Source organism: Fusarium oxysporum, chromosome 10, assembly GCF_000149955.1.
Source record: "Fusarium oxysporum f. sp. lycopersici 4287 chromosome 10, whole genome shotgun sequence".
Taxonomy (NCBI): Eukaryota; Fungi; Ascomycota; class Sordariomycetes; order Hypocreales; family Nectriaceae; genus Fusarium; species Fusarium oxysporum.
Window position 1 is genome coordinate 1,334,009 of NC_030995.1, and position 21,943 is coordinate 1,355,951.

At 49.3% G+C, this 21,943-nt stretch overlaps 10 protein-coding genes across 12 annotated transcripts; 5 read left to right on the top strand and 5 right to left on the bottom strand.

Moving 5' to 3' along the window:
• Nucleotides 1-19: 19 nt before the first annotated feature.
• On the top strand, nt 20-1,381 carry FOXG_11405 (uncharacterized protein; the record flags this gene model as incomplete). Its single annotated transcript, XM_018391015.1, has 1 exon — nt 20-1,381. One exon carries the CDS (start codon nt 20-22, stop codon nt 1,379-1,381), a length of 1,362 nt encoding a protein of 453 aa, XP_018249593.1.
• A 1,163-nt stretch (nt 1,382-2,544) lies between these two features.
• FOXG_11406 (alcohol dehydrogenase (NADP+)) lies at nt 2,545-4,267 on the top strand. The gene is made up of 4 exons (XM_018391016.1): nt 2,545-3,282; nt 3,336-3,521; nt 3,578-3,983; nt 4,037-4,267. Exons 1-4 carry the CDS (start codon nt 2,956-2,958, stop codon nt 4,114-4,116), a joined length of 999 nt encoding a protein of 332 aa, XP_018249594.1. The 5' UTR covers nt 2,545-2,955; the 3' UTR covers nt 4,117-4,267.
• On the bottom strand, nt 2,965-5,752 carry FOXG_11407 (uncharacterized protein). 3 transcript variants are annotated; one of them, XM_018391018.1, is made up of 4 exons: nt 5,485-5,748; nt 4,888-5,369; nt 4,028-4,835; nt 3,565-3,981 (listed from the first exon to the last, which is right to left on the bottom strand). In XM_018391018.1, exons 1-3 carry the CDS (start codon nt 5,707-5,709, stop codon nt 4,640-4,642), a joined length of 903 nt encoding a protein of 300 aa, XP_018249596.1. In that variant the 5' UTR covers nt 5,710-5,748; the 3' UTR covers nt 3,565-3,981; nt 4,028-4,639. The 3 variants fall into 3 exon arrangements, with proteins under 3 accessions (XP_018249595.1, XP_018249597.1, XP_018249596.1); XM_018391017.1 differs by having other exon boundaries at nt 2,965-4,835; nt 5,485-5,752; XM_018391019.1 differs by having other exon boundaries at nt 2,965-5,369; nt 5,485-5,752.
• Nucleotides 5,753-6,097: 345 nt separating this feature from the next.
• On the top strand, nt 6,098-9,066 carry FOXG_11408 (uncharacterized protein). The gene is made up of 2 exons (XM_018391020.1): nt 6,098-6,510; nt 6,566-9,066. Exons 1-2 carry the CDS (start codon nt 6,235-6,237, stop codon nt 8,327-8,329), a joined length of 2,040 nt encoding a protein of 679 aa, XP_018249598.1. The 5' UTR covers nt 6,098-6,234; the 3' UTR covers nt 8,330-9,066.
• Nucleotides 6,595-12,296, bottom strand: FOXG_11409 (uncharacterized protein). The gene is made up of 3 exons (XM_018391021.1): nt 11,340-12,296; nt 9,604-11,284; nt 6,595-9,552 (listed from the first exon to the last, which is right to left on the bottom strand). The coding sequence occupies exons 1-3, from the start codon at nt 11,457-11,459 to the stop codon at nt 8,936-8,938; spliced, it is 2,418 nt and encodes an 805-aa protein (XP_018249599.1). The 5' UTR covers nt 11,460-12,296; the 3' UTR covers nt 6,595-8,935.
• Nucleotides 12,297-12,876: 580 nt separating this feature from the next.
• Nucleotides 12,877-15,190, top strand: FOXG_11410 (uncharacterized protein). The gene has a single exon (XM_018391022.1). It carries the CDS (start codon nt 13,106-13,108, stop codon nt 14,423-14,425), a length of 1,320 nt encoding a protein of 439 aa, XP_018249600.1. The 5' UTR covers nt 12,877-13,105; the 3' UTR covers nt 14,426-15,190.
• On the bottom strand, nt 13,023-15,307 carry FOXG_11411 (acetyltransferase). Its single transcript, XM_018391023.1, has 2 exons — nt 15,081-15,307; nt 13,023-15,013 (listed from the first exon to the last, which is right to left on the bottom strand). The coding sequence occupies exons 1-2, from the start codon at nt 15,109-15,111 to the stop codon at nt 14,499-14,501; spliced, it is 546 nt and encodes a 181-aa protein (XP_018249601.1). The 5' UTR covers nt 15,112-15,307; the 3' UTR covers nt 13,023-14,498.
• A 106-nt stretch (nt 15,308-15,413) lies between these two features.
• FOXG_11412 (uncharacterized protein) lies at nt 15,414-18,318 on the bottom strand. Its single transcript, XM_018391024.1, has 3 exons — nt 17,226-18,318; nt 16,881-17,165; nt 15,414-16,826 (listed from the first exon to the last, which is right to left on the bottom strand). Exons 1-3 carry the CDS (start codon nt 17,428-17,430, stop codon nt 15,820-15,822), a joined length of 1,497 nt encoding a protein of 498 aa, XP_018249602.1. The 5' UTR covers nt 17,431-18,318; the 3' UTR covers nt 15,414-15,819.
• Nucleotides 18,319-19,072: 754 nt separating this feature from the next.
• Nucleotides 19,073-21,437, top strand: FOXG_11413 (uncharacterized protein). The gene is made up of 2 exons (XM_018391025.1): nt 19,073-19,960; nt 20,012-21,437. The coding sequence occupies exons 1-2, from the start codon at nt 19,300-19,302 to the stop codon at nt 20,185-20,187; spliced, it is 837 nt and encodes a 278-aa protein (XP_018249603.1). The 5' UTR covers nt 19,073-19,299; the 3' UTR covers nt 20,188-21,437.
• On the bottom strand, nt 20,198-21,818 carry FOXG_11414 (uncharacterized protein). The gene is made up of 2 exons (XM_018391026.1): nt 21,583-21,818; nt 20,198-21,532 (listed from the first exon to the last, which is right to left on the bottom strand). Exons 1-2 carry the CDS (start codon nt 21,737-21,739, stop codon nt 20,337-20,339), a joined length of 1,353 nt encoding a protein of 450 aa, XP_018249604.1. The 5' UTR covers nt 21,740-21,818; the 3' UTR covers nt 20,198-20,336.
• Between the last annotated feature and the right edge of the window lie 125 nt (nt 21,819-21,943).

Below are 21,943 nucleotides of genomic sequence, written 5' to 3' on the forward strand. Positions count from 1 at the left end.
TCGCGAAACGGTCTCGAGGATGCTCCAGGAGTTTTCATCATATGACCTTCTTGCGCTCGATAACTGTGATTTTCAAGACCAACACGTCCCTGCTAAACGGACGCATCGAATATTCCGCTTTCTCGACGAACTGCAAGGATTTAATGTCAAAGAAAAAGAGATGAGCTTTGGAAAGGCGAAGGGCGACATCAAGCGCTTTGGTGCCTCTCTTCTCCGGGGGCTTATCTATCCATTGAATGAAAAAGCCGATAAACTTGTATATCGGTACAAAACCTGGGGCATGGGTGTCAGTCCACGTCTTGGCAGAGGGAAAGTATTCCCAGCAGATGGACGGGCACTCGAGCGTCTGACGAAATGCATGGGAATCACCAGGGAGCAATTCCCCTTTGCCGACAATGAACTTCCTCTCGATCTCGACGCTCAAGGATCCAACCGCATACAGAAGACCTCTGAGGGGGACAGAAAAATCACATCGGAGATATGGTTAGCCCTCAAGGAAGTTATGACGAAACATCGGCAAGAGCAGAAGAAGAAGCTGGGATATCAGAAGAAGCGCAATAAAGATAAGGCACCGCCACTGAAACCGTCCGACCCATACAGGGTCGGCAAGAAGGACAATAAGGGAAAGGCGCCTATACGAACGACGGGGAAGCAAGTGCGAGAAGAGATGGAGGCGCGCGACGATGTAGAGATGGAGGACGTGGGCTTTGAAGTTTTACCCATGTTGATTAGCCAAATTGGCCGTCAAAAACCTGGAGAATCTTCACGAACGAACGCCGAGCCAGAGCCAGAGCCTCAAACTCAGCCCACGAATGCACCCCAGGAAACATTCAATGCTCGGCCGCCCCGTGTACGTCCTAAGACCAAATATAGGCCTCCGCCTAAAAAGCAGGTACGCCGTACCGAACCTGTTCTGGATCCTAAGATGGCACCAGACGGACTACCCAAGAGAGAAATCAACAAGCATGCATGGGAGACACTGAAGTCACTCACGATGCGGAGACAAACATTCACCAACGCCCATGGAAAAAAGACTACAGAAGAACTCCCAGCGGTTAAATTGAACGATGTTGATAGTACATTTGGCCGCGAGCTCGGGTTTCGTATGGAATTTGGGAAGGGTCGGCACCGTAAGTTCATTTGGAATGAGAATTGTGTATTGCCAGAATCGAGTCTGGTCAAGAATTTCAACTTCAATCCCGACAAGAAAGCGGCAAAAGGCTCGGACCTGATACAGGAAACAATGAACAATTGGAGCTCATGTTTGGAGGAAGCTGGGATTACTTGGGACTTTGTAAAGCAGTGGTTCATACAGAAGAAGGAGAAGAAAGAGGCGGAGGAGAAGCAGAAGAAGGAAAAGGAGAAGGAGAAGGAGACATAGGATGTTGGATCCCAAGAGGCTGTTGTAAGGCTATCTCTTTTGCTTCTACGTGTCTTTTTTTATTGGCTTATCTTGTTTTTGTTTGCCTTTTTGGTGTCTCGTTCTTAGTCGCAAAATGTAATCGAAACCACAATCATGACTTTACGGTGGTCTCAAACAAGTGTATAAGGTACGTCTAGTTGCCAACAACAGATCGCCCATGCTGCGCAGTATCTACCTCATCTTGGCAACTGTTAACCCCGTTTAAGACTAAAACTAAAAAATAGCTTCTCATGAACAAGTATTGGATCATTACCATTGACCAAGTTTCCAATCTACCAACTAATATGTTATTTGCAGTTATCCGGACGTTTCGTGGTATGAAGCCATGGAAGCGACACGGGTTATAGCAAGTGATACTTATGATGACTCAGAATTCTTTCAGGTTGAGAAGTTGGATTGTTTACATTGAGGGGAGACCATCATGAGTCGTCCGCCGTGCTCAAAAGGGTCCCCAACCTTTATCATGATTATACCATATCTTTATAATTTGTTAGTCAGAAGCTCCTTGAGTCTTGATTATCTGACATGCTGTGAATGAATTTGTTTGAAACACCTATTAGCTCATGAAGCACATCCAACATGAATACAAAATTTTCTTCCTTTTATCATGCTCCCCCGGCTTCTCAACATGGTTGTTACCCCTCATGACAACTCTGACAGTCCATCACCACAAAATACCAATCAACGTTAGCATTAGATTCCACTAAGCACGCCTTCTCCATATTCCCACTAGAAACCCCAGGAGCTGGGCAGGTCCAGCCGTGCCAATGATACATGAGAACCATCTGTTAGTAGGGGCATTTTAGCACTGACTCGGGGTAACTAGACCGAAAGCTTGCACCCCCACCAGCAACAAAAAAAAAAAGTTGCTGATATCATTCTCAGGTGAATCCGCATCGCAACAACAGGAGCGCTATGGAGTGCACGTAGCGCTAACAAATGCGGGCTTTTTTAGCCCCTTCAACGGGGCAATGACGACTTTTGACGTGGGGCAAGTATGGAAATTGCCCCGCGGCGTCGTTGCTTTGGTTTGCTTTGGTGACAGGCACGGCAGTTTGCGGTTGGTGTTTCTGGATACGTACAGTAGAAGCTTCTCGATCGATGTCTTGATTAGCGAATCAGCTTCTGTGAAAGCTCTTCGGAGCTGCCCATTTAGGCATCATGAGTACCTTTTTAGTGTAACAAGTCATTCCTGTTACAGCTATTGTAGATGAGGAGTTGGTGGGGGAGGGAGCCGTCACCACCAGGGTTCTCGATGCGCGAGACATGGCATTGGAGAAGATTAAGATGTAAATGTGGATATCTATGGCGATAGCAAGTACTGGGTTCTCATCTGGTGTCATAACGCGTCCACGTTTACTAACATTACCTTACTCTTGCGTTTCTGGCGGTTGTTGCAGCTACGCAATTCTTCTTATAAACCCCTCCACGTCTCCTCTCCCAAGTTGATCTCTCTCTCTTTTCTCTCTTCCCATTCTCACACTTACACAACCCTCTCACATACCACCCTCACCCAAAAAACAACTGCAATCATGTCTTTCGGTCGAACTGTCACCCTCAACTCGGGCCACAAGATGCCCCAGATCGGCTACGGCACCTGGCAGGCTGCCCCCGGTGAGGTCGGCAACGGTGTCTATGAGGCCCTCAAGGCCGGTTACCGTCACCTCGATCTTGCCAAGATCTACCAGAACCAGCGTGAGGTCGGCGAGGGTATCAAGAAGGCCCTCAACGACGTCCCCGGCCTTAAGCGTGAGGACATCTTCATCACCGGCAAGCTCTGGAACAACAAGCACCGCCCTGAGGAGGTTCCCGGTGCTCTTGATGACTCCCTTGAGGAGCTTGGTCTTGACTACCTTGACGTGAGTTTAAGATTCATTCACTCGTTTCCACGCACAGCTAACCATCGTATCAGCTCTGGCTGATCCACTGGCCCGTTGCCTTCAAGAACGGCCCCGAGCTCTTCCCCCTCAAGGCCGACGATAAGAACAAGACCGAGCTTGACCAGGGCGTCACCCTGTCCCAGACTTGGGAGGCTGTTACCAAGCTGCCCAAGGAGAAGGTTCGCTCCATTGGTGTCTCCAACTTCTCTATTGAGATGGTAAGCTTCTACAATGCCTCACCCCAACTCTTGAACAAACAACTGACCCCCACTAGCTTGAGACCATCATCAAGGACACCGGTGTCACCCCCGCCATCAACCAAGTCGAGCGCCACCCTCGACTTCCCCAGCCCGAGCTTGTCAAGTACCAGAAGGAGAAGGGTATCTACCTGACCGCCTACTCTGCCTTCGGCAACAACTCATGGGGCGAGCCTCTCCTCATCAACACCCCCGAGGTCAAGGCTATCGCTGAGCGCCTCAGCAAGTCCAAGGGTAAGGAGGTCACACCCGCTCAGGTCATCCTCGCCTGGTCCACCCTCGACAACCACATCGTCATCCCCAAGTCCGTTACTCCCGCTCGTATTCGCAGCAACTTCGAGGAGGTGGAGCTTGACGAGGAGGCTATCAAGGAGCTTGAGAAGTTCGGCGAGAAGCCCCAGCGTTTCAACATCCCCAAGACCTGTAAGTCTCAATCCACGATCCCAAATACCTGAATTTCTACTAACATTTTCCAGACTCTCCTGACTGGGACATTGATGTTTTCGGCGACGAGAAGGAGAAGACTGCTACCCACAAGGTGGTTCTTAAGCTGTAGAGGCTTTTATGATACCAAGTTATGATGTATGACGACATAGAATAGATCAGTTAAAAGGTTGGGCGGATGAAAACTTGACCATAGAAAAATATTACAAAAATTAATGATCATCATCTCTCCCTCTTATAATACAGTGCTTACACCCTGACAACTGCCGAGCGAATTATCGTGTTTCGTTTTTTTTTTTTTTTTTTTTTTTTTTTTTTTTTTTTGACATCAACTGCCGATATGTCTCGGGATCGGCCATCCACATGTCTGAGCAATTCAAAGGATTTGTAAATACGACAATTTAGAATGAAGAGTATGTCCCCAACAAATAATACCGCAACTGGTGAACTGTTCTGAAACCGCCATTTCCATACCAAATAATGCTATGACAGCGTCTTCCCCATCTACAATACGTAGTCAAAATGTTCCAAACCATATATGCACCTTGTCCCAAATAAATTGTATACATCGTAGTGTTCTCCGTGTCTTGCGCCATCGTTTAGTAGATATTGCCTGCTGTATGTGTTGTCGGTATCTAGGCGCCGACACTGAAGCCGAATGAGCCGTCAAAGACGTCGAGTTTCTTGACGTCGGTGCCTCCCCGGAGAGCTAGCAGAACGTCCATCGCAGGGACTTTGTTGGCAGGATAAAACAGAAGGAGATTGTCCATATCTTCGTCTGTGAGGCCGCACATCTCGTCCCACTTGTAGGTATCGCTAACTTTGGACATCCTATTATCGGGATTGTCAGTATAGTCTGCGTGAGGGGCCTCATGGAACTGACCAGAGCATTCGTTTGGGTCCATCCTCAGGCTTGGGGGCCATTTTTCTTAACCTTAGTCGTAGTTCACCGATAGTCTCGATGGCATTACCAGCATTCTTGGGTAGTTGCTTGGCGATGAATTGCCGAATGGCCGCCGCCAACCTGGGTCCCTTGCCGTTGGTGCTGACCATAATCTGGAGGGGACCATCACGATGGATACTGCCGAAATAGAAATCGCATTCTGGTGGTACGTCGGCGATGTTGGCGGGAATCCTTCGCTCCTTGCAAAGCTTCCAAATGACGGTCGAGGCGGCGGGGTCGTCGATAGCGACCAGAACCATGCTGGCTCCGTCTAAATCTTCGGGCTCGAATACTCGGTCGACGTGGGCGACTTGGCCTTCGCTAACTCGGTAGGCGACTTCATCATTGAGGCCGGACTTGGGGCACACGACAGTGACGTTGGCATCGGCGTTGAGGCAGTTTAAGATTCTACCAGCAGCGACCTAAAGAGAATTGTCAGGTAAGATGAATCATTGATTCCACGGTAGTTTGTGATTGATGAGCGCATCAAACATCAAAGTCCGAGGCTCGGCGCATGTGATGATGATCCAGACGTACCTCACCACCGCCGACAACAAGCACCTTCTTGTGCTTGATTTGCCATGCTAAGATCAAACTGCCTCCAGGCTGCACGGGAGGGTAAGTCTTTGCCATTGCGACTGAAGCAGAGGAGGAGGAAGCAGAAGCAGAAGTAGATTCAGAGGAGGGTGTAGAAGAGGCGGGAGGAGATGCCGGAGATGCCAGCGCCGGCTGGGCTGATACTGGCTTCTGAATGGGGGTCATTTTTCCCCATCAGCTAAAGTCAGGGACGGTAAGTAAAGGTGACAATGGTTGACTCTTATCGAAGCTGCAGGGGTTATGATAAGACACGAAGGCTCAAGGGGGCAAGAAAACTTCTGAACCGAAGCCAGAGAGTCAAAATTAGCTACTCTATGAGCGCAATATTCTAGAGTGTAACCTGCCTCGATATTTTTGTCGTACAAGATAAAGGTCCCAAGTTTTTCTTGCCCCATGAGACGGGGAACGGGAGGAAGCGAATAAGAGCTAACTTTATTTGGTATAGAATGACGCATGCTATAAGTGTACTTGGTTCACCGCCTTTGGAGCTCCGAGCCCAAGGTACCTCTTTATCTGGCATGAGCACCAAGCCACTGGGAGCAGTACCTTGCCAGGCTATCCTGTATCCCCTCAATCCATCATCTTACTTCCAACATCCCCCCGTGGAGCAGCTCGAGATAGAGCCCGACCAGCTACGGTCGCACTCTCTTTCTCTTTGATTTTGTCTTCTCATTTCGAAACCTCTTCATCATGTCGGGCCGCAAATTGGGCGGCGGCCGTGTCCTAGGCAGCGGCAGGGGCCTTGCTCCCCCGACACCTCCGATTACGAATGCGCCTCGAGTAGCAAGTCCATTAGCAGCGTCCGAAAGCAGCATATCGATAGCTTCATCGTCGATATCCCCGCCTGTTAGTGGTATCTCACCAGATCTCCCGAGTCAGGACATTGGAAATAGCATCAGCGTTGGTGCTCAAGGGAAAGGCCCTGCTGATGGCGCACTTGTCTGCCCAATATGCAACGAAGAGATGGTAAATTATGATGATATCTACCTTGAATGCTGTTTGTTAAATACTGTGCCCATAGATGACCCTTCTTCAACTCAACCGACATATCGACGACAACCACCAAGAATTACCAGAGGAGGAGCAGGATGAGGTCAAGACGTGGTTTGATAAGCAGGTTCTCAAGGCCAAACGATTTCAGCCTCTCTCCCTCATCAACCAGAAACTACGCGGTCTCGATGTTTTTGAATCAAACGAATCCCTCCCTGTTTCCGCGCCATCTAATGCTGCTGGAAAGAACCCTCTCGAAGGCCCAGTTGACCCCGACGAACTTATTACACGACATCATTGGCAACGGTCTACAAGTTACGATCTTTGTACAGATCCGACGTGCGGAAGAAGTCTGGGACCTTTGAATGGAAGCATAAACTGCCGACATTGTGGACGATTATTCTGCGAGGAACATACCATGTACCAAATGAAATTGAGTCGAAGCGCAAAACATGAACCGGTTCGAGGCTACTGGGCACGAGTATGCGAGACATGCTTTAAATCAAGAGAAGGATATAATGATCACCAAGGTGTATTGACGGACCACACTAACGCATTCGTGGAAATAAGAAGGAAAAAGGTTGAGCGACAGAATTTAGAAATTTCGCGGCTCGAAAAACGATTAACAAAACTCACAAAATTACTAGCGAACCCTCCCGAAAAACTTACACAATCCAATGGCTCCTTGCTAGGCCCAGTCACATCATTAGCAGGACAAAAGAACCCTCGGAAGCTCATCGAACAGTCTGTTGTTACATGGGAAGAAGATGCTACCGTCTCGAAATGCCCTTTTTGCCAGCAGGAATTTGGCTCTTGGACGTTTAGAAGGCACCATTGCCGTATATGTGGTCGCGTCGTCTGTGGAGACCCGCAAACAGGATGTTCTTCTGAAGTTGGTCTGAATGTGTCGAGCGAAACTAATGGTGCAACAAAAGCGCCTTCGGGGACCGAAAAGCCCCTGTCAGTAACTGGTGACGGGCAAGTTGGGATAGACATTCGGATGTGTCGTGATTGCAAGCACACGATCTTCTCCGCTCGTGACTTTGCAGCTTCGTTACAGCACAAGCCAGCAGATCAACGAGCATACGAAACCTTGAGGCAGTTTGAGCGTGGAATCCAGCAACTTCTACCATCTTTTCATCGAGCTTTACTGAATCTACAACCGGAGAAAAAGGAGAGCGGAGAAATTGATCTCAACAAGCCACCTCCTACACATGCACAGATTCAGGAAGCGGCCAAGATTCGCAAGCGTTTGGTTGATAGCTTTGGAAAATATGGCATTGCTGCGAAGCGCCTGCGCGATCTTCCAACCGAGAGCCCAACACAACGACGTCTTCAAATGGCGATATATACATACGCTAGTGGTTTTCTTCATACAAATATGCTTCCTCTAAAGAGCCTCCCTCAGCTGCTCCGCTCACGCTCATCTGCATCATCTTCTACAGCAGTCTCTACTTCACGACTTCTCGCTTCCCATCACCACTCCGGATCGAGTTTACGACACTCAGAGTTAGCTGACGAGACATCATCGCAAGCACCTAGTGAAGGGAGTACAGTTGTTAGTCAGCTCGAGGCGGAGGAAAAGGAGCTTCGTGAGCGACTCGTTGTCTTGGAAGAGCAGCGCTTCATGGTTGAGGCTATGGTCAAGACTGCCCAGGGTTCAAGACGCTTTGAAGAAGTGAGCGCTCTGTCAAGGAACGTAGACGAGCTTGATGCTGAGATCAAGGTCCTGAGGAACAAAGTTGGGGGTGTAGAGGAGAGATGGGAAGGGGTATATCGCAACGGCGTCGCATGAACATGCCATCAAATTTTCGGCAAGATCGCCCTGGGTATTGGAGCTAAACTGGACAAGCCGTCTGCTTGTTGTATATATCACATGGCATTGCATGGCGTTTGGAGTTTTGAATTGGGCGACACTGGAGTTCTACTGAGACACGTAAAGTCTGCCCAGTCTCTTATCACATAACTTATATTCACCAGAGTGAAAGCACCCCGTCAATGAATATTCTTCATGTCATATATTATACACCATTACTCGTCAAGGACGCTATCTAGCCAACTTCTCCTCCCCTTTCCTCTTTTATGCTCACTCCTTCTCGTCCAGAAATAAAGGTATAAGTAGTCGTCCAATCTTCGGTTCTCGTAGACAAAACGATAAAGTGACAAAAAGCTTGAAACAGTAATGGAGATATAAACAGAAAGGTATAGAGCCCTTGGCAATAAGTAAGAAAACGCCCATTGTTCTAATCCACCACGAGCAGGGGTGCTTTTCGGGCTCAGCGGGTATCAAAAGCACCGTGTACAAATAAACACAGAATCGTACAGAAAGTGTAGTCGTTACAGTCTGCAATAGGCACAACCCGATGTGTGCTGTGCAGTCGAGGAATCAAAGAACTTAGCATCAGTGCACAACACCTTCGACGCCGCCGAGGAAGCGTCTCACACGGTTAATTTCGAGCTCCTCGTGTTCGCTTTCCACGGCTTTGAGTAGACCGTCAATTACAGCGTCCACCTCGTCTTCTTGGACTCCCGTGCATAGCGCCACTACACGACGGTACTTGACTTCGACATCGCGACTCCGTCCTTTTAGGGCCGCGACCATCTTTCGAGTCATATCGCGACGTCCCTCAACGGCACGAATACGGGCACGTAGAACTGCTGCTGAGGGCAGGAGACCCTCACCACCGAAACCGCCGCCCGAGGTATCATCAGCGGCTTCGAGCATAGCAGATAGCTCTGTTTCCCATGAAGATGAGGGGTTGGGCTGTGATGCTCTAGACTGTTCTTGCATAAGACGGACTTGCTCATCTTCACGTGCGTGTGATAGATTGGCGACCTTTTGCCTAGCTAATTGTTGCTTCTTCAGTGTCGCGCTCAGGTGCTCGAAAGTTCGTCGGGCTTCGCCAAGTTGTGTTGACGTCGTGCGGAGAGTGGTATGAAGAGTGTCGAGAGAAGCTTGTTTAGCCTTCATCTCGGTTTGGAAAGCTGAGCCTGTTTCTGATAATAGGTGAGAGATGGCTGTTCTGATTAGCAATGAACTGATGGATTCTCGAGTTGTGGTCGACTTACAGGCTACTATCTCATCACTGCTCTCACGACTGCGTTGATTCGTCCCTGTCACGCCATTCTTATCCACATTGACTTCGCCGTTCGTTTTGTCCTCAACATTCTCACTACCAATGCCAAAGTCAAGGGGGCGCAAACCAACACGGTTGGCGATATTCGGATCGGCGCCGACCTCTAATAGTTGTGAAATAATACTGCGGTTTCCGATTCGAGATGCAATGTTCAGGGCCGTGTCGCCAACACTATCTTGAGCATTGACTATCTCACTCATGAAGCGAGCGATTCCCATTTTTGGATTGGCCGACTGCGAGCCGCTGGGCCCATTCCCATTGGTAGCCTGACTATTAGGTGCGCTACCTTGCCTTACAACCCACTCCAGAAGACTTTCAAGGTAATACCGGCTTGCAGCATTGCGTCCCTTGACAGCGCTCGTCACAGCAATGTGATGAAGCACCGTCCGTCCCTTGTGGTCCCGAGCCTCTATGGTGCTGCCCAAAACCTCGAGGAGGTCAGGAAACGAGTTATGATCCTGTGAATTTGTGACTAAACATGCCCTCATCAGGGCTGTTTCGCCGGAAGCATTTACGCGGGACGGGGAAGCGCCAGCAGCGATGAGAGCACGGAGCAGAGGCATACGGGCGAGTGTAGCAGCCCAGTGGAGGGCAGTGTGGCTTTGCAAGTCGATGGGCATATCCAATTCCTTTGGGGTGTAACTTCGAAGCATGTCATGCTTCGTAGGATCGGTGCCAGGAGCTTCCAGAAACAAGCTCATCAGCATGTTTCGCTTCATCTCAACCTCTGGGGACATCTCGTAAGGGAGAGGCGCCAGGGGTCCACTGCCCTCGTCCACCGGCGAGCCATCCTGCATAGTATTTTGGGTGTAGATAAAAGACTCGTTTGGTTCCGTTGGTGATCCAGGGAAGGCCGCTGCATACATGTCCATATTTTGCCCATATCCGCTAAAGCTATCGCCTGGCGTCATGGTCACTCGTTGGCGTTTTCGAGGAGGCTCTGTCTCGTTAATCTGAACTGAGTTGTTAATCTGTTGCGTCGAGTATGCTGAATCAATTTGTTGTCCATAATCAGAGGCAAAGCTCTGTTGAGAGTTGCTAGGGAAATCGTCTCCGTTCTGCATGGATGCTTGGCGGCTAAAGGAGGGTGCTCTCGAAGGGCCATTGCGGCTTCGAGGGCCTGGTGAATCGAAGCGAGCTTTGCTGATGGCGGCGACGGCATGTGAGGCAGTAGTCGAGATGTTCTTGAAGAATGTCCCACTTAGACCATTAGGTCTTCCGTCCGTACTTTGATTATACAGTCGTTTCCTCTGTGCGGCCATAGCTTGTTCCTTGGTTGGTGTGTTAAAATCACCTCGACCAGCAACACCTCCGTCTTGACCCATGTCGTAGGTCAAGAGTGGTCGTAAAAGCTCCTCAACGCCGTATTGACGGCAAACTTGGACACCTCGATCGAATTTTATCCAAGTACCTTGATACTTTCCATAACCGCCTTGAACTTTTTCGTGCTCGCCCGTCTGGATTTCTTTCTCGAGAATCTTGGTGCGCTTCCCCTTATCTACCCCGGCAACTTTCAAGATCTGGGTCGCATTGAGCCATGAGTCGTTGCGACGGCGCATCACGGCGACATTGTTGACCTCCATCTCGTATACATCGACGCCAGAATACGATGCCTATATCAGACGATTGTTAGCAGAGAGAGTAGTATAGTTTTTGGGCGTTGCATACCGAGTAGATGGTAGCACCTTCGGAGTCACCATTGTAACCTCTGAAGGAGTTACCCACACCAGATTGCGATTGTTGGCTCATGCTGAATGATTGTTGAGATGATTGCGATGCTGACGGCATCTCGTATTATAGGTGATTACTCGCAGCGTGATATTAACACTGTCTCAGCTGAAAGGTTTTTTCGAGGTGGATTGATGAAGAGCGTAGTAGCATCACAGCACCAATCAGTGCCACAAGAACAAGTCGAAGGGTATGTACAATCAGCAGGGAAACGCGCAAAGTTTGAAACAAGAGGTCGATGTGGCCGGCCAGTATGATAGGATACAGTATTTTAAAAGTGCCGTACGAGGCTAAAGGCAGTTGTCCGGGCTCGCTCATGCGCTTCGTCGTCGGAGTTTCAGTCGTTTTGTGCGCCTAAAAACTGGGTGGTTGCAGAATGAAGATGGAGTTGAGACGAAATGAGTAGCTCGAGATAGTGTAGTGGGCGGGCCACGGCGGAGTTGTGCAAGTGATTGGACGTGAGGTGCAGGTGAACTGGCCCAGGGTCTCAGGTACCTGGAAGATGCCCCAGAGACGAGCGGGGAGTGCGCTGACAACCAATGCTTTAGCGGGTTCTGCGTAATGAGCCGCCTGTAGCTTAGTTGGCCCGGTGAAAGACCTCCACTATAGCTGCTTTCAATTAAATTCGTGTACGAGAGCGAGGTGAGGATGAAAGCAAAGAAAAAGATGAAGATTGCAGGTGTGTTTGCAGAGGAAAGTTGCCCAGAAGGTGCTAATGCAGGTTACCTCTGTACCTGATAAATACCTGGGGATAAATTGGCTTTGGTGGAGGCAATTAAATGTACCATCATCAACCGTGCTAAGCTTATGCACGTCAAAGTGACTTGTTAGGTTGTGCTCACTTGCAGCAAGTTCCCGATCCCTCGGCTGATGAGCGTGAACGGGGAGAGAAAAAAAGATGCGTTCAATTAATCGAGACGTGTCTGTTTCGTGCTCGGTCGCGCCCTTGGACGTGTCTCGCGCGTAAAGCGCGTAAAGGCCGTGAACGCACGAGCCAAGCCTCGCGAAGATTAATGTACTCATCTTGAGGCCCGCTAACATTGTAACTTGGCCTGTTGCAGTGACTATGTCTTTGTTGTTTCCGATCAGGCCATTGGCTGCTAAAGAATTTGTGCAAGTACACGAAGCTTATGGCCATCAATTCTCAGGCCACGCGCGGATTGTCAAGGCCACTAATGCAACCACTTGTTGATGGCCGTCATAACTTGGCCACTCTTTGTTTCAGTGCATAACACAACAGTTACTTCCTTGGATGTGAATTGCATAGATCGTTCAGTTCCATTCGCACTGTTGAAACAGAGTTATGCAATGCCATCAATGACGTGGGGTGCATCTTTCAAGCTCTCGCTGCTAGAGCACAAGTATCTCCAGGCGACTTCTTACCCCTGCCATCGTGATGGTTCACTGATACGACTGAGACACATCGCCTTCGGCCTCCAGTCCATGCCTTTGGAGTAAATCACATCGTCGCAGATATATCAGATCCAGTTCACTGCCTTTCTATCTGCTATAAATGTTCGAGCTCTCGGACGCTTGAACCCACTGCCCGAAGATCTACCGTAGAAACGAAAATTATACCATCGTAGATATCCGAATGCTTCAATATCATTTCAAGACCCAATCTTGAGCCTTTGCAATTGGCAATTAAAATTCTTTCACGGGGCCTTGCGCCTCTCTTCCTGTCTCTTGCCCTTATTACGGTCGCCATGATGCCTCGTCCTCATTCCACAATTCCCGCCCATCTACCTCCTCTTCACCTTTATCGACACATCCTTCGCGAAACATCGTATCTCCCTCCAGCAATACGTCCAGAGGTTACGCACCGTATTCGCACACGATTTCGAAGTCATCGAAAATATGATCATCTCCAAAACAAGCACCGCGCCGCTGCGGCCAATCTTCTGCGCAGATTAAGAGCAGCAAACAGTGGCAAGCAATCACGCATGGCAGACTTGATGATGGACGCATTTGGCAGAACAGGGGCTCGAAGGCGAAGCCTACTTTCGGACTATATACAACCCGAACCTCCCAGCAACTCGGATGATTTGGAAGCCTTGATCCAAAGAGTTGAAGCGGATGAAAAGCCTCCAGAGACGGCCAAGCCTAAAGGAACTGAGTTACAAAATCAGTCCTCTCCACCTAAACCAGCCGAAACAGCGATAGAAAGTCAAACCTCTACGAATTCTCCAGAGGACACGAACGAAACACCGGGCAATGTAGAAGAAACAAAATCAAAGGCAAATCTAGTAAGAAAAGGACCAAACCCTCTTCAGCCAGCATTCTATGAGAAGTGGAACACCGAGAAGCTCCGAAAGCTCCTCCGCAGTCAGAGGGATGTACAGCGAACATCAAGACTATCTTGGCCTAAAACCGATATCAAGAGTCTTAATCCCGATCATGCGGTCCCTCGTCAAACCATATGGGGAAAACCACCACCACCAAATATCTATCAAGCCAAGCGAGCAAGCTTCTGGAAGCGCATTTCAGGCAAAGCGATGCCACCACTTGGAAAAGATGAGTGGGACCTTCTAGGCCGGCTCAGCGGCGGCGCTCAACAGGAAGATCAGTGGAAGGTCCCGGAAAGACGACCTGCTGCGAAGCCCTCACGTGGTGCTACTACTAAATCTGATGCCTGGGATTGGGAGGGATATGCTTCTCGGCCAGCCTCCCAGGTTGAGCGTCAGAGTCCGCTATCCGTTTATGCTTTGGTTGGACGGGATACGGAAAAGCATCCATATCAGCCAAGATTCGACCATCAGGAATTTTCGCCCAGATGGTTTAAGCGCGCTTATCAACGAGTCTGGCAGTTCACCCCCAAGATGGATCCAAATTCAAAGCCAGACAGGCCCAAGTTCATATGGGGTGCTTTGACAAATCCCGCGGTCCCTCCTACAAAAGCGCAACTCACTATTTTCGAGGGCGTCGATAGCAAGGGTAAAAAGCCAAAGCCGTCCTCCCAGATTCAACGGGCGCCAAATTCACGATCAAGGACAGCGGCCAACCCTCTTAGGACGCGGAAATCATAGACACACACATTTCATATGGCCTCCGTGCTCATGAACACTGAACAATGAACTGTTTTCTTTTCCATTGGGTCTATTAATCCGTCAAACTGGCCAGCTTGTTCAGACCCTCGCCATCTACTCGCATACCGACCCAATCGTTCATAGCGTATGCACCAATGCTCTCGTAGAATTTGATGCTGGGCTCGTTCCACTTGAGAACTGCCCAATCAAGTCGACCGCCGTCAATGGCAAGGACTTGCTTAGCCAGAGTGCTCAACAGCTTCTTGCCGTATCCCTTGCCACGCGCCGATTCGCGCACGTATAGGTCCTCTAGGTAGATACCTGCACGCGAGCGCCATGTGCTATAGTTGTAAAAGTACAATGCCATGCCGGCGGCTTCCCCTTCGGGGGTAAAGAGGAGAAGGCAACGAGCGGGCTTCGTTGGTGATATAGGTTCGGTGGCTGGGATAATAGAGGCGTCGGTGTTAGGGGAGTCGGAGGGTGCGAATGCGACCGTGGCCTGGATGCTTTCAACGGTTGCCTTGTTGGCATCAGGCTCCTTCTCGTAATCGGCGAGCTCCTGGATGAGCTGGAGAATTATGGGAGCATCTTCAGAGAGCTTAAGTTAGCGCCATGACGACTCTCTAGAGGCATTGGATTGGATGTTGGAGCTTACCCTCCCTTCGGGCATGTCGAATTGTGGCCATTGTAAACGTATGAAAGTTGATAACTGTACAGAAGCTCCAAGATACCCTCTATAGAGAATTATATTTATATTTCAATCAACCAGAAGAGCCGAAAACTGTAGAAAGTTTGGTTTGACTTGGGCGCAGTTGACGCCTTGTTAGTGGGGTTTTGTTTTACGTGAAGGGCGTGTGTAAGGAGGGGCAGTAGTAGAAGCTGGGCGGAATTAGGTTTAGCAAAGGATCCCACTCGTTGGTGTAAGTCAATCTTCTATCCACCTGCATCCTTGATTACCACTCTGTAGAGGCAGCAAGTCAATATTGTTGAAGAGTTTTCATTTTGTATTCATGGATGCTTCCAGACACTACTCCAATGGATTCCAGAGTCGTGGAATTGACAGGACCGCATTGTCTATGGCCAGCATCCAATCCAATCGATGCACTCCGGAGGGGAACTATGAAGAGTTAAAAGCAATACCGCCAAGCCTCCGCGTTCCCTATGGACACTATTTACTTTTACATGAACGGATCGAAATGGAGGATTTTGTTCTTGAGGGTTGATCTATCAGAAACAATTCAGAGTCAAATTCAAGACCGAATCACCAACAGAGTCATGGACAAACGGTCTGCTAGAAAGCTCTTTGATTCATTCGTGATTCATCAACATTACGCAAAATGATTACCTGGGGTATGTATCCAACTTTTGTGAACCAGCCACATGTACAACTCTATCTACAGCAAATATCTGTATGTCGGCGCATTATCGCCCAGCTCGGCCTTTTCCTCGTTGGTGAGTTCGGTCTGCGGTGGGTTCGCATCTCTCTTCTTGTTCTCGTATAGAATCACGGCAGCGTATGAGAGACACGCGATGATCGACAAGATGGTGAATGCAATACAGATAGAGTAACCCGGGATGAATTTCGGTGCATCCTTGGCCAAGAAGGAATACACGGCGATAATACCACCAATGTTTCCGAAGCCAACTTGCCATGCGCTGCCAATGCTTCGTCTCCTGTGACCTCCAAGATTCATGTTGAACCAGCAAACAATGATGGGCATAGCGGTGTATGCGCCCATGGTGACGAGGAATAGAGCACCATACTGGACAGAGTGGTTGTTGTGGACGGATAGAAGAATTGCGAACCCGGCGATGGCGACGAGGATGGCAAAAATAGCAAATGAGGCTCGGTGTCGAAGTTTGTCTGACGCGAATGCGACAGCAAGCGAGAAGCCAAAGGCAGCGGCCCACGGAGGAACGCTGTAAAGCTGTGTCTGAATGGGGCTGTATCCGTATGTCTTGATGATACCAGGTGCAAAGTAGGCATAGCCGTATGCGGGCACAATAAGACCGAAGTACATGAAGCCACCAATGATGATCTTGTAGTCCTTGAGCACGCTGAGCGCATCGGCGAAGGTCGTCTTGCGCTCGGCGCCGGCGTGGCCCTGGTCGATGCGCAGTCTTGCTGTGACGTAGTGCTTCTCTTCGCTGGTGAGCCACTTGGCCTGCTCAGGGAAATCGGGGAGCAGGAAGTAGAAGAAGAAGCTAACGAGAACGGTAAGACCGCCCTCGAGGATGAAGATCCAGCGCCAACCGGCGTAGCCACGCATACCGCTCATCTTGCCGATGGCTGCAGCAAGAAGGCCGCCGAATGCGCCGGCGAGGGTGGTGCTGTTGAAGAAGAAAGAGTAGCGGCGCTGGGCTTCGTGTCGACGATACCACATGCCGATCAAGTAGAAAGCTGCGTTTGGTGTAAGTCATATGTGCTATTTCATGATGCGCTAGATCAACTTACCACCGGGGAACATGCCCGTCTCAAAAAGACCCAGGAAGAAACGAGTCGCAATAAGACCGCTGTAGTTCTGAACCAGACCCTGGAGGAGAGTAGTAAGGCCGAAGAGGAACATGTTCAGGCTGAGCCAGACATGGGGCTTGAAGCGCTTGAGAAGAATGTTGGAGGGAATCTCAAAGAGGACGTATGGCACGAAGAAGACGACGAGGGCGGTATTGTATTCTGTCTTTTCGAGGCCGAGTTCTTCGGACAGACCAAAAACGTCGGCATTGGCGATGTTTACACGATCTGTAAGTCATGGTGTTAGCCGATTATTTATGCGACGCGACACGGTATGAGTATACGAACCCAGGAAAGCGAGCAGATACATGATACACAAGAAAGGAATGACATGGAGATCAATCTTGGTCATGAGCTTGGTATCAGTGGTACTCGACGGGCAAACCACCGTAGCGTCGTCTGTGTAAACGGCATCGCGAACGTGGGAACGCTCAGGGTCGAGGGAAACGGGTGACTCGTTGCCTTCGTCTTTTTCTGTGTGGTTGAGAGCCATTGCTGCTAAACGATGGCTTCTAGCAAAGGTATACTGAGTCCGTATGAAGGCAAAGCAGAGGAGAAGGAGAAAATCAGAGTGCTCTGCAGATCCTCAAACGTGGAAATGAGTTGCGGGCCGGCACTTATAAAGAAACTTGAATGTCTCGGAGCAAGTCCGCCTTTTTAAACCCTGGGTAACACGACGAGTCACACCCTCTTCTCTCAACAAGCTACCTAAGGCAATTTATCACCATACCCCAACCAGTCAAAGATGATCAAATTGTCAATCCTACAGTGGATCGTTGCATTGCAACGAGAAAGACCCAGCCGAGGTCGGGGTAACGAATTGCAAGGGGGACGATGCCTATCATGACGCTTAAGCAGAGCAGATCCACAGACTCCATGCGGATGGGGGTTAGATCACCCCGCAGGGAACAAGGAGTTCGCCGGGGCCGGGCCGTTCAGCAGGCTCTTGATTTACGGCCGAGTTACGGAGCGAAAAGTCTAATGGATTGTTCGTTAATCCCGACTGTGGAGGAGCAATTGGACCGATGTCGCTTGTACATTCCAATATCGGAGATAATTTATCTCGCTTGACAAAGGTACGTTATCAATTGCTTTCATCTGAATATCCGTGATTCATATAAGACGAAGAATGCTCGGGCTTTGATCTGAAGTTGAAAAACTTGGCTCAGATACGCCACAGCCGAGGAGCCGTGCTCGATGGTGGCGGCTCTGCAGTCTTGGTTGGAGAACAGGGGGGCCCATTACAGCTAGAAAACTCAATGACGATCGTTGGGGTTACGTACTGGAAAGTTACAGTACAGCACCTGTCGCGAAACTCTAGGAGAATAATCAGTCGAGTCTTCGCTTTTCGGCACGGGCGATTCCTTCGCCCTCATCTCAGAGGTGCTTTACCAAGAAGATCTAGAGGAATCCTCAAAATATAGATAGAGTATCAATGCAGGACAAAAGGACCAACAGCAAGCCACAATATGCAACTTTGTTTTGTAATCCATCTGTTGCTGTAGTCAGAGGCTGAAAAAGGAAGCTCAATGTTTCCCCTCACGGACCAAACCCCACGGGGAAGTGCACGAGACAGGACCTCGGGAATATGGCCAGCGAATGGCGACTCTTTCCATTACTCCTTCATAATGTGCTAGGCTGCTTGCGATCTTGAGTTTATTCTCTGCCAGCGCCTGCTTTGGGTTTTCGACGGAGGCGTTCCGCCCTTTTTCTCCGCATCGTATTGTTTGATGTCTTCACGCTATTGGGGATGCGGAACGTTGCTCCCGGACAAGAAAAGGAGCTTGTAAAGTGGAATAGTTGTTTCTTTGAGATTGTCATGTCTTTACTTCTATCATGACTTTGCAAGTTCTGTTCGAGCACGCCTGATGATGGAGTATTGAAACTTGCATTCAACCCTACCACGGCAGTTCTCAAGGCTCTGTCCGCGGAAAGTCCGTCGCATACCATCAACCAAAATTGACAGTGATCTCCTATTTCCTTGTTAGAACAAGCTCTAGAGCTACTACTCGGTATTGCAACAGAACAATATGGAGAAGACGTACTTTCTTTTCAATTGCTGTCGGTCCTTGGAGTTTGCTCGTTGATGAACAATGTCTCGGCTTATTGGTCCGGAGTTGAGGCTTTCTCCACTGAGGGTCACCGGAGTTGAGCAGCTCTGACGACCTCAGCTCCGGTAGGAATGACGAAAGAGTAGGGTAGGCAGCGGAAAACAGCTTCGCCTGCCTCCAGTGAGCAAAACATATATAATTCCTTTACAACAAACTTCAGATTAATTTAAGAACCTAGAATAGACACTTCGAGATTGATTTATTTTAGAAACGCAAAGCCACTTGAACAAGCAATACTCAAACAAAGGATCATGGTATCAGAACACAACGATTACGGCCACGGCTATGCAGCTACCGAAGTTAGACATCATGAATGGCGAACGGCCGAGAATAGCAGCCCGCATCTTATCCCAAAGCTGCAGGCCATTGTCAAAGAGAACCCAAAGATTAAACTCCTCGACGTTGGTGCTGGCTCTGGTACGATCTCTACCTCTTTGGCAAAGTACATGCCTGAAGGTGAAGTTACTGCCACCGACATATCCGATGAGATCCTTGTTCGAGCCAAGGAGTATGCCGAATCTCAGGGCGTTTCCAACATTAAGTTTCAGCAAGCCAACGTGTTCAAGCTGCCTTTCCCAGACGCAGAATTTGATGTCACCCATGCGCATCAGGTCCTCTGTCATTTGGATGCACCGGTAGATGCCATCCGGGAAATGCTCCGAGTTACTAAACCAGGGGGCACACTTTCTCTTCGCGAGAGTGACATGCACATGTGGTGCATCTGGCCTGAACTTCCAGCCCTCCTCAAGTTCCATGAGCTTCAGGTTAAGAACATTTCTGGCAAGGGTGGACAAGACAAGGGAGGCCGTCAACTTCTCTCATGGGCCCTGAAAGCTGGGGTTTCCCGTCGAGACATTATCTTGAGCTTTGGGACGTGGTGCTACAGTGCACCGGAGGACAAGAAAGCATGGGGCAAGTCAGAAATTAGTCGACATACCGAACAATTGCACTAACATACTACAGGATCAGCCATGAAAGATCGCTCGCTGACTGGCTTCGCGCGCGACAAGGCTATTGAGATGGGTAGTGCGACTGGTGATGAGTTGGATGAGATGGCAAAGGCGTGGGAGGAGTGGATTGAAACGGATGACGCTTCGCTAGGTATCATGAATGGCGAAGCATTGATCACCAAGAAATAAAAGAAGAAGACGGATTGAAGACCTTGTAGCAATTATAGAATTAATAGTCATGGACTGAATGAACAAGCATCATTTTGGAACACCAAATCTCTAGCCGCCGTCCTTTTCTCTATTCCTGAACTGCTAACGCGAAATCTCAGTGCTTGCAATTACAACATCAATCTTGCATATTTTTCGAGCCCTTTCTTCCCAACAGACTTGACGATCTTGCAGATAGGTGCCCACGCTCCAAGAATTGCCGTGACGCCAGTGCAAAGAATCATCGGACCGTACTTGGTCGCATACCCAAGGCTATCACCACTTGCCAACGAACTTCCTGCTGAGATGAGCGCACCACTGAGAGGCCCCGCAACAATGAAGCCCAGCCCACGGCCTCCGAGTAGCATACCAAATACCAAGGATGTATCGATCGATTCGTTCGTCCCCTTGACTTCTTGCAAAGCTCCTGACCATGTCGCACTGAACCCACCAGCAAAGAATCCATAGAGAATCACAAAGACCACCATAGTGCTTATATGACGATCCAAGCCCCATAGGAGGAATACCGGAAGTGCGCTTCCCAAGGAGGAGACAAGAATGACTTTTGCACCAGAGATCTTGTCGCCTAACATGCCATGGATGAGAGATCCAGGCACAGAGGCAAGCGAGAAGAGCGCCAGCAAGACCGGTCCTGTGACGGATGAAAGTCCAATCGCGGTGGCATAACTAGCCAAGTAGGTGCTCGGCATCAGATAACCCAATGACTGAATGATTATGCCGAACTGAAGCATCCAGAATGAAGCGTGTCTAAAGAAAGCAAAGCTGATAGGACGCGGCCTGGAGTCACGGCTGATTTCGACTCGAGGCTTCAGAAAGAAGAGTGTTGGTAAAGTCATAGCAACTGATGCCACTGTCCAAGACAGTAATGTTGCTTTGAGCCCGAATCGCTGGAGCAAGACGTTGAAGAGAAACGGCATGGCGACACCAACGCTTGATTTACCAGCCCACATAACTCCATAAGCAAGACCTTTCCGCTCGACAAACCATTCGTCCATGTAGAGTGAGATTGGGCTGAAGAGCAAGCTGCATCCGATGGCATACAGAACACCCTGGGTGGCGATGAGACCAGCAACATTGCCTACGAAGGCCGAAGCCGTTAAGCTGATTATGGTGATAGCTAAGCCGAGAGGACCGCACCACTTTCGAAGACGTGGAAAGCGATTTAGAACGATGAATGCCACAGGCATCATGAGATACATGATCCCTGTCTGAGATGCGCCAATGGACGCGATAGCACTTGGGGAGGCTTTGAGATTGGTATGAGCGGTGTAGTACTCTTGAAAGATCCCATAGGAAACAGAGTATCCTAAGAGCAAGTTAGATGTGTTTCGAATAATCGAGAGATTTAATACTGACCCCATATAGGCGCTTGGGCAATTGTACAGCAAGCTAAGGCTGTATAAGCCCCTCGACCTCGATCTGTCGGTGGAAGAGCATCAATGGATGAGAGTCCTGCCTCATCGTTGTCAGTTGGGCGAATACTCGCCAACTCAAGAGAAGTTGTGGTCGTCATGATTAATTTGGAGATCCATTGAAGATGATTGAAATCTCTGCCAAGCCTCACGATATATATAACACAAGGGAGAAAAATGAGTCAAATCCTTAGATCTCGGTGAAGAGACTTCTTTCCTCTTTGGGAAGCTCAAGTGTATTTATAGCAAATGAAGTCATGGTTCATCGTGACTATGCCCAGTCTAGCCAATTGGACTCACGATGG

Bases quoted from the DNA above. Each gene is read 5' to 3' on its own strand.
- FOXG_11406 (XM_018391016.1), top strand. From the start codon at position 2,956: ATGTCTTTCGGTCGAACTGTCACCCTCAACTCGGGCCACAAGATGCCC. The intron at 3,283-3,335 runs GTGAGTTTAAGA...CCATCGTATCAG, and splicing joins TTGGTCTTGACTACCTTGAC to CTCTGGCTGATCCACTGGCC. The intron at 3,984-4,036 runs GTAAGTCTCAAT...AACATTTTCCAG, and splicing joins TTTCAACATCCCCAAGACCT to ACTCTCCTGACTGGGACATT.
- FOXG_11407 (XM_018391017.1), bottom strand. From the start codon at position 5,709: ATGACCCCCATTCAGAAGCCAGTATCAGCCCAGCCGGCGCTGGCATCT. The intron at 5,370-5,484 runs GTACGTCTGGAT...AATTCTCTTTAG, and splicing joins TTGTTGTCGGCGGTGGTGAG to GTCGCTGCTGGTAGAATCTT. The intron at 4,836-4,887 runs GTCAGTTCCATG...TCCCGATAATAG, and splicing joins GGACCCAAACGAATGCTCTG to GATGTCCAAAGTTAGCGATA.
- FOXG_11408 (XM_018391020.1), top strand. From the start codon at position 6,235: ATGTCGGGCCGCAAATTGGGCGGCGGCCGTGTCCTAGGCAGCGGCAGG. The intron at 6,511-6,565 runs GTAAATTATGAT...CTGTGCCCATAG, and splicing joins CAATATGCAACGAAGAGATG to ATGACCCTTCTTCAACTCAA.
- FOXG_11409 (XM_018391021.1), bottom strand. From the start codon at position 11,459: ATGCCGTCAGCATCGCAATCATCTCAACAATCATTCAGCATGAGCCAA. The intron at 11,285-11,339 runs GTATGCAACGCC...CGTCTGATATAG, and splicing joins AAGGTGCTACCATCTACTCG to GCATCGTATTCTGGCGTCGA. The intron at 9,553-9,603 runs GTAAGTCGACCA...TAATCAGAACAG, and splicing joins CAGTGATGAGATAGTAGCCT to CCATCTCTCACCTATTATCA.
- FOXG_11410 (XM_018391022.1), top strand. From the start codon at position 13,106: ATGATGCCTCGTCCTCATTCCACAATTCCCGCCCATCTACCTCCTCTT.
- FOXG_11411 (XM_018391023.1), bottom strand. From the start codon at position 15,111: ATGGCCACAATTCGACATGCCCGAAGGGAGG. The intron at 15,014-15,080 runs GTAAGCTCCAAC...AGCTCTCTGAAG, and splicing joins TCGACATGCCCGAAGGGAGG to ATGCTCCCATAATTCTCCAG.
- FOXG_11412 (XM_018391024.1), bottom strand. From the start codon at position 17,430: ATGGCTCTCAACCACACAGAAAAAGACGAAGGCAACGAGTCACCCGTT. The intron at 17,166-17,225 runs GTTCGTATACTC...CATGACTTACAG, and splicing joins GTATCTGCTCGCTTTCCTGG to ATCGTGTAAACATCGCCAAT. The intron at 16,827-16,880 runs GTAAGTTGATCT...CACCAAACGCAG, and splicing joins GACGGGCATGTTCCCCGGTG to CTTTCTACTTGATCGGCATG.
- FOXG_11413 (XM_018391025.1), top strand. From the start codon at position 19,300: ATGGTATCAGAACACAACGATTACGGCCACGGCTATGCAGCTACCGAA. The intron at 19,961-20,011 runs GCAAGTCAGAAA...AACATACTACAG, and splicing joins GGAGGACAAGAAAGCATGGG to GATCAGCCATGAAAGATCGC.
- FOXG_11414 (XM_018391026.1), bottom strand. From the start codon at position 21,739: ATGACGACCACAACTTCTCTTGAGTTGGCGAGTATTCGCCCAACTGAC. The intron at 21,533-21,582 runs GTCAGTATTAAA...ACTTGCTCTTAG, and splicing joins TGCCCAAGCGCCTATATGGG to GATACTCTGTTTCCTATGGG.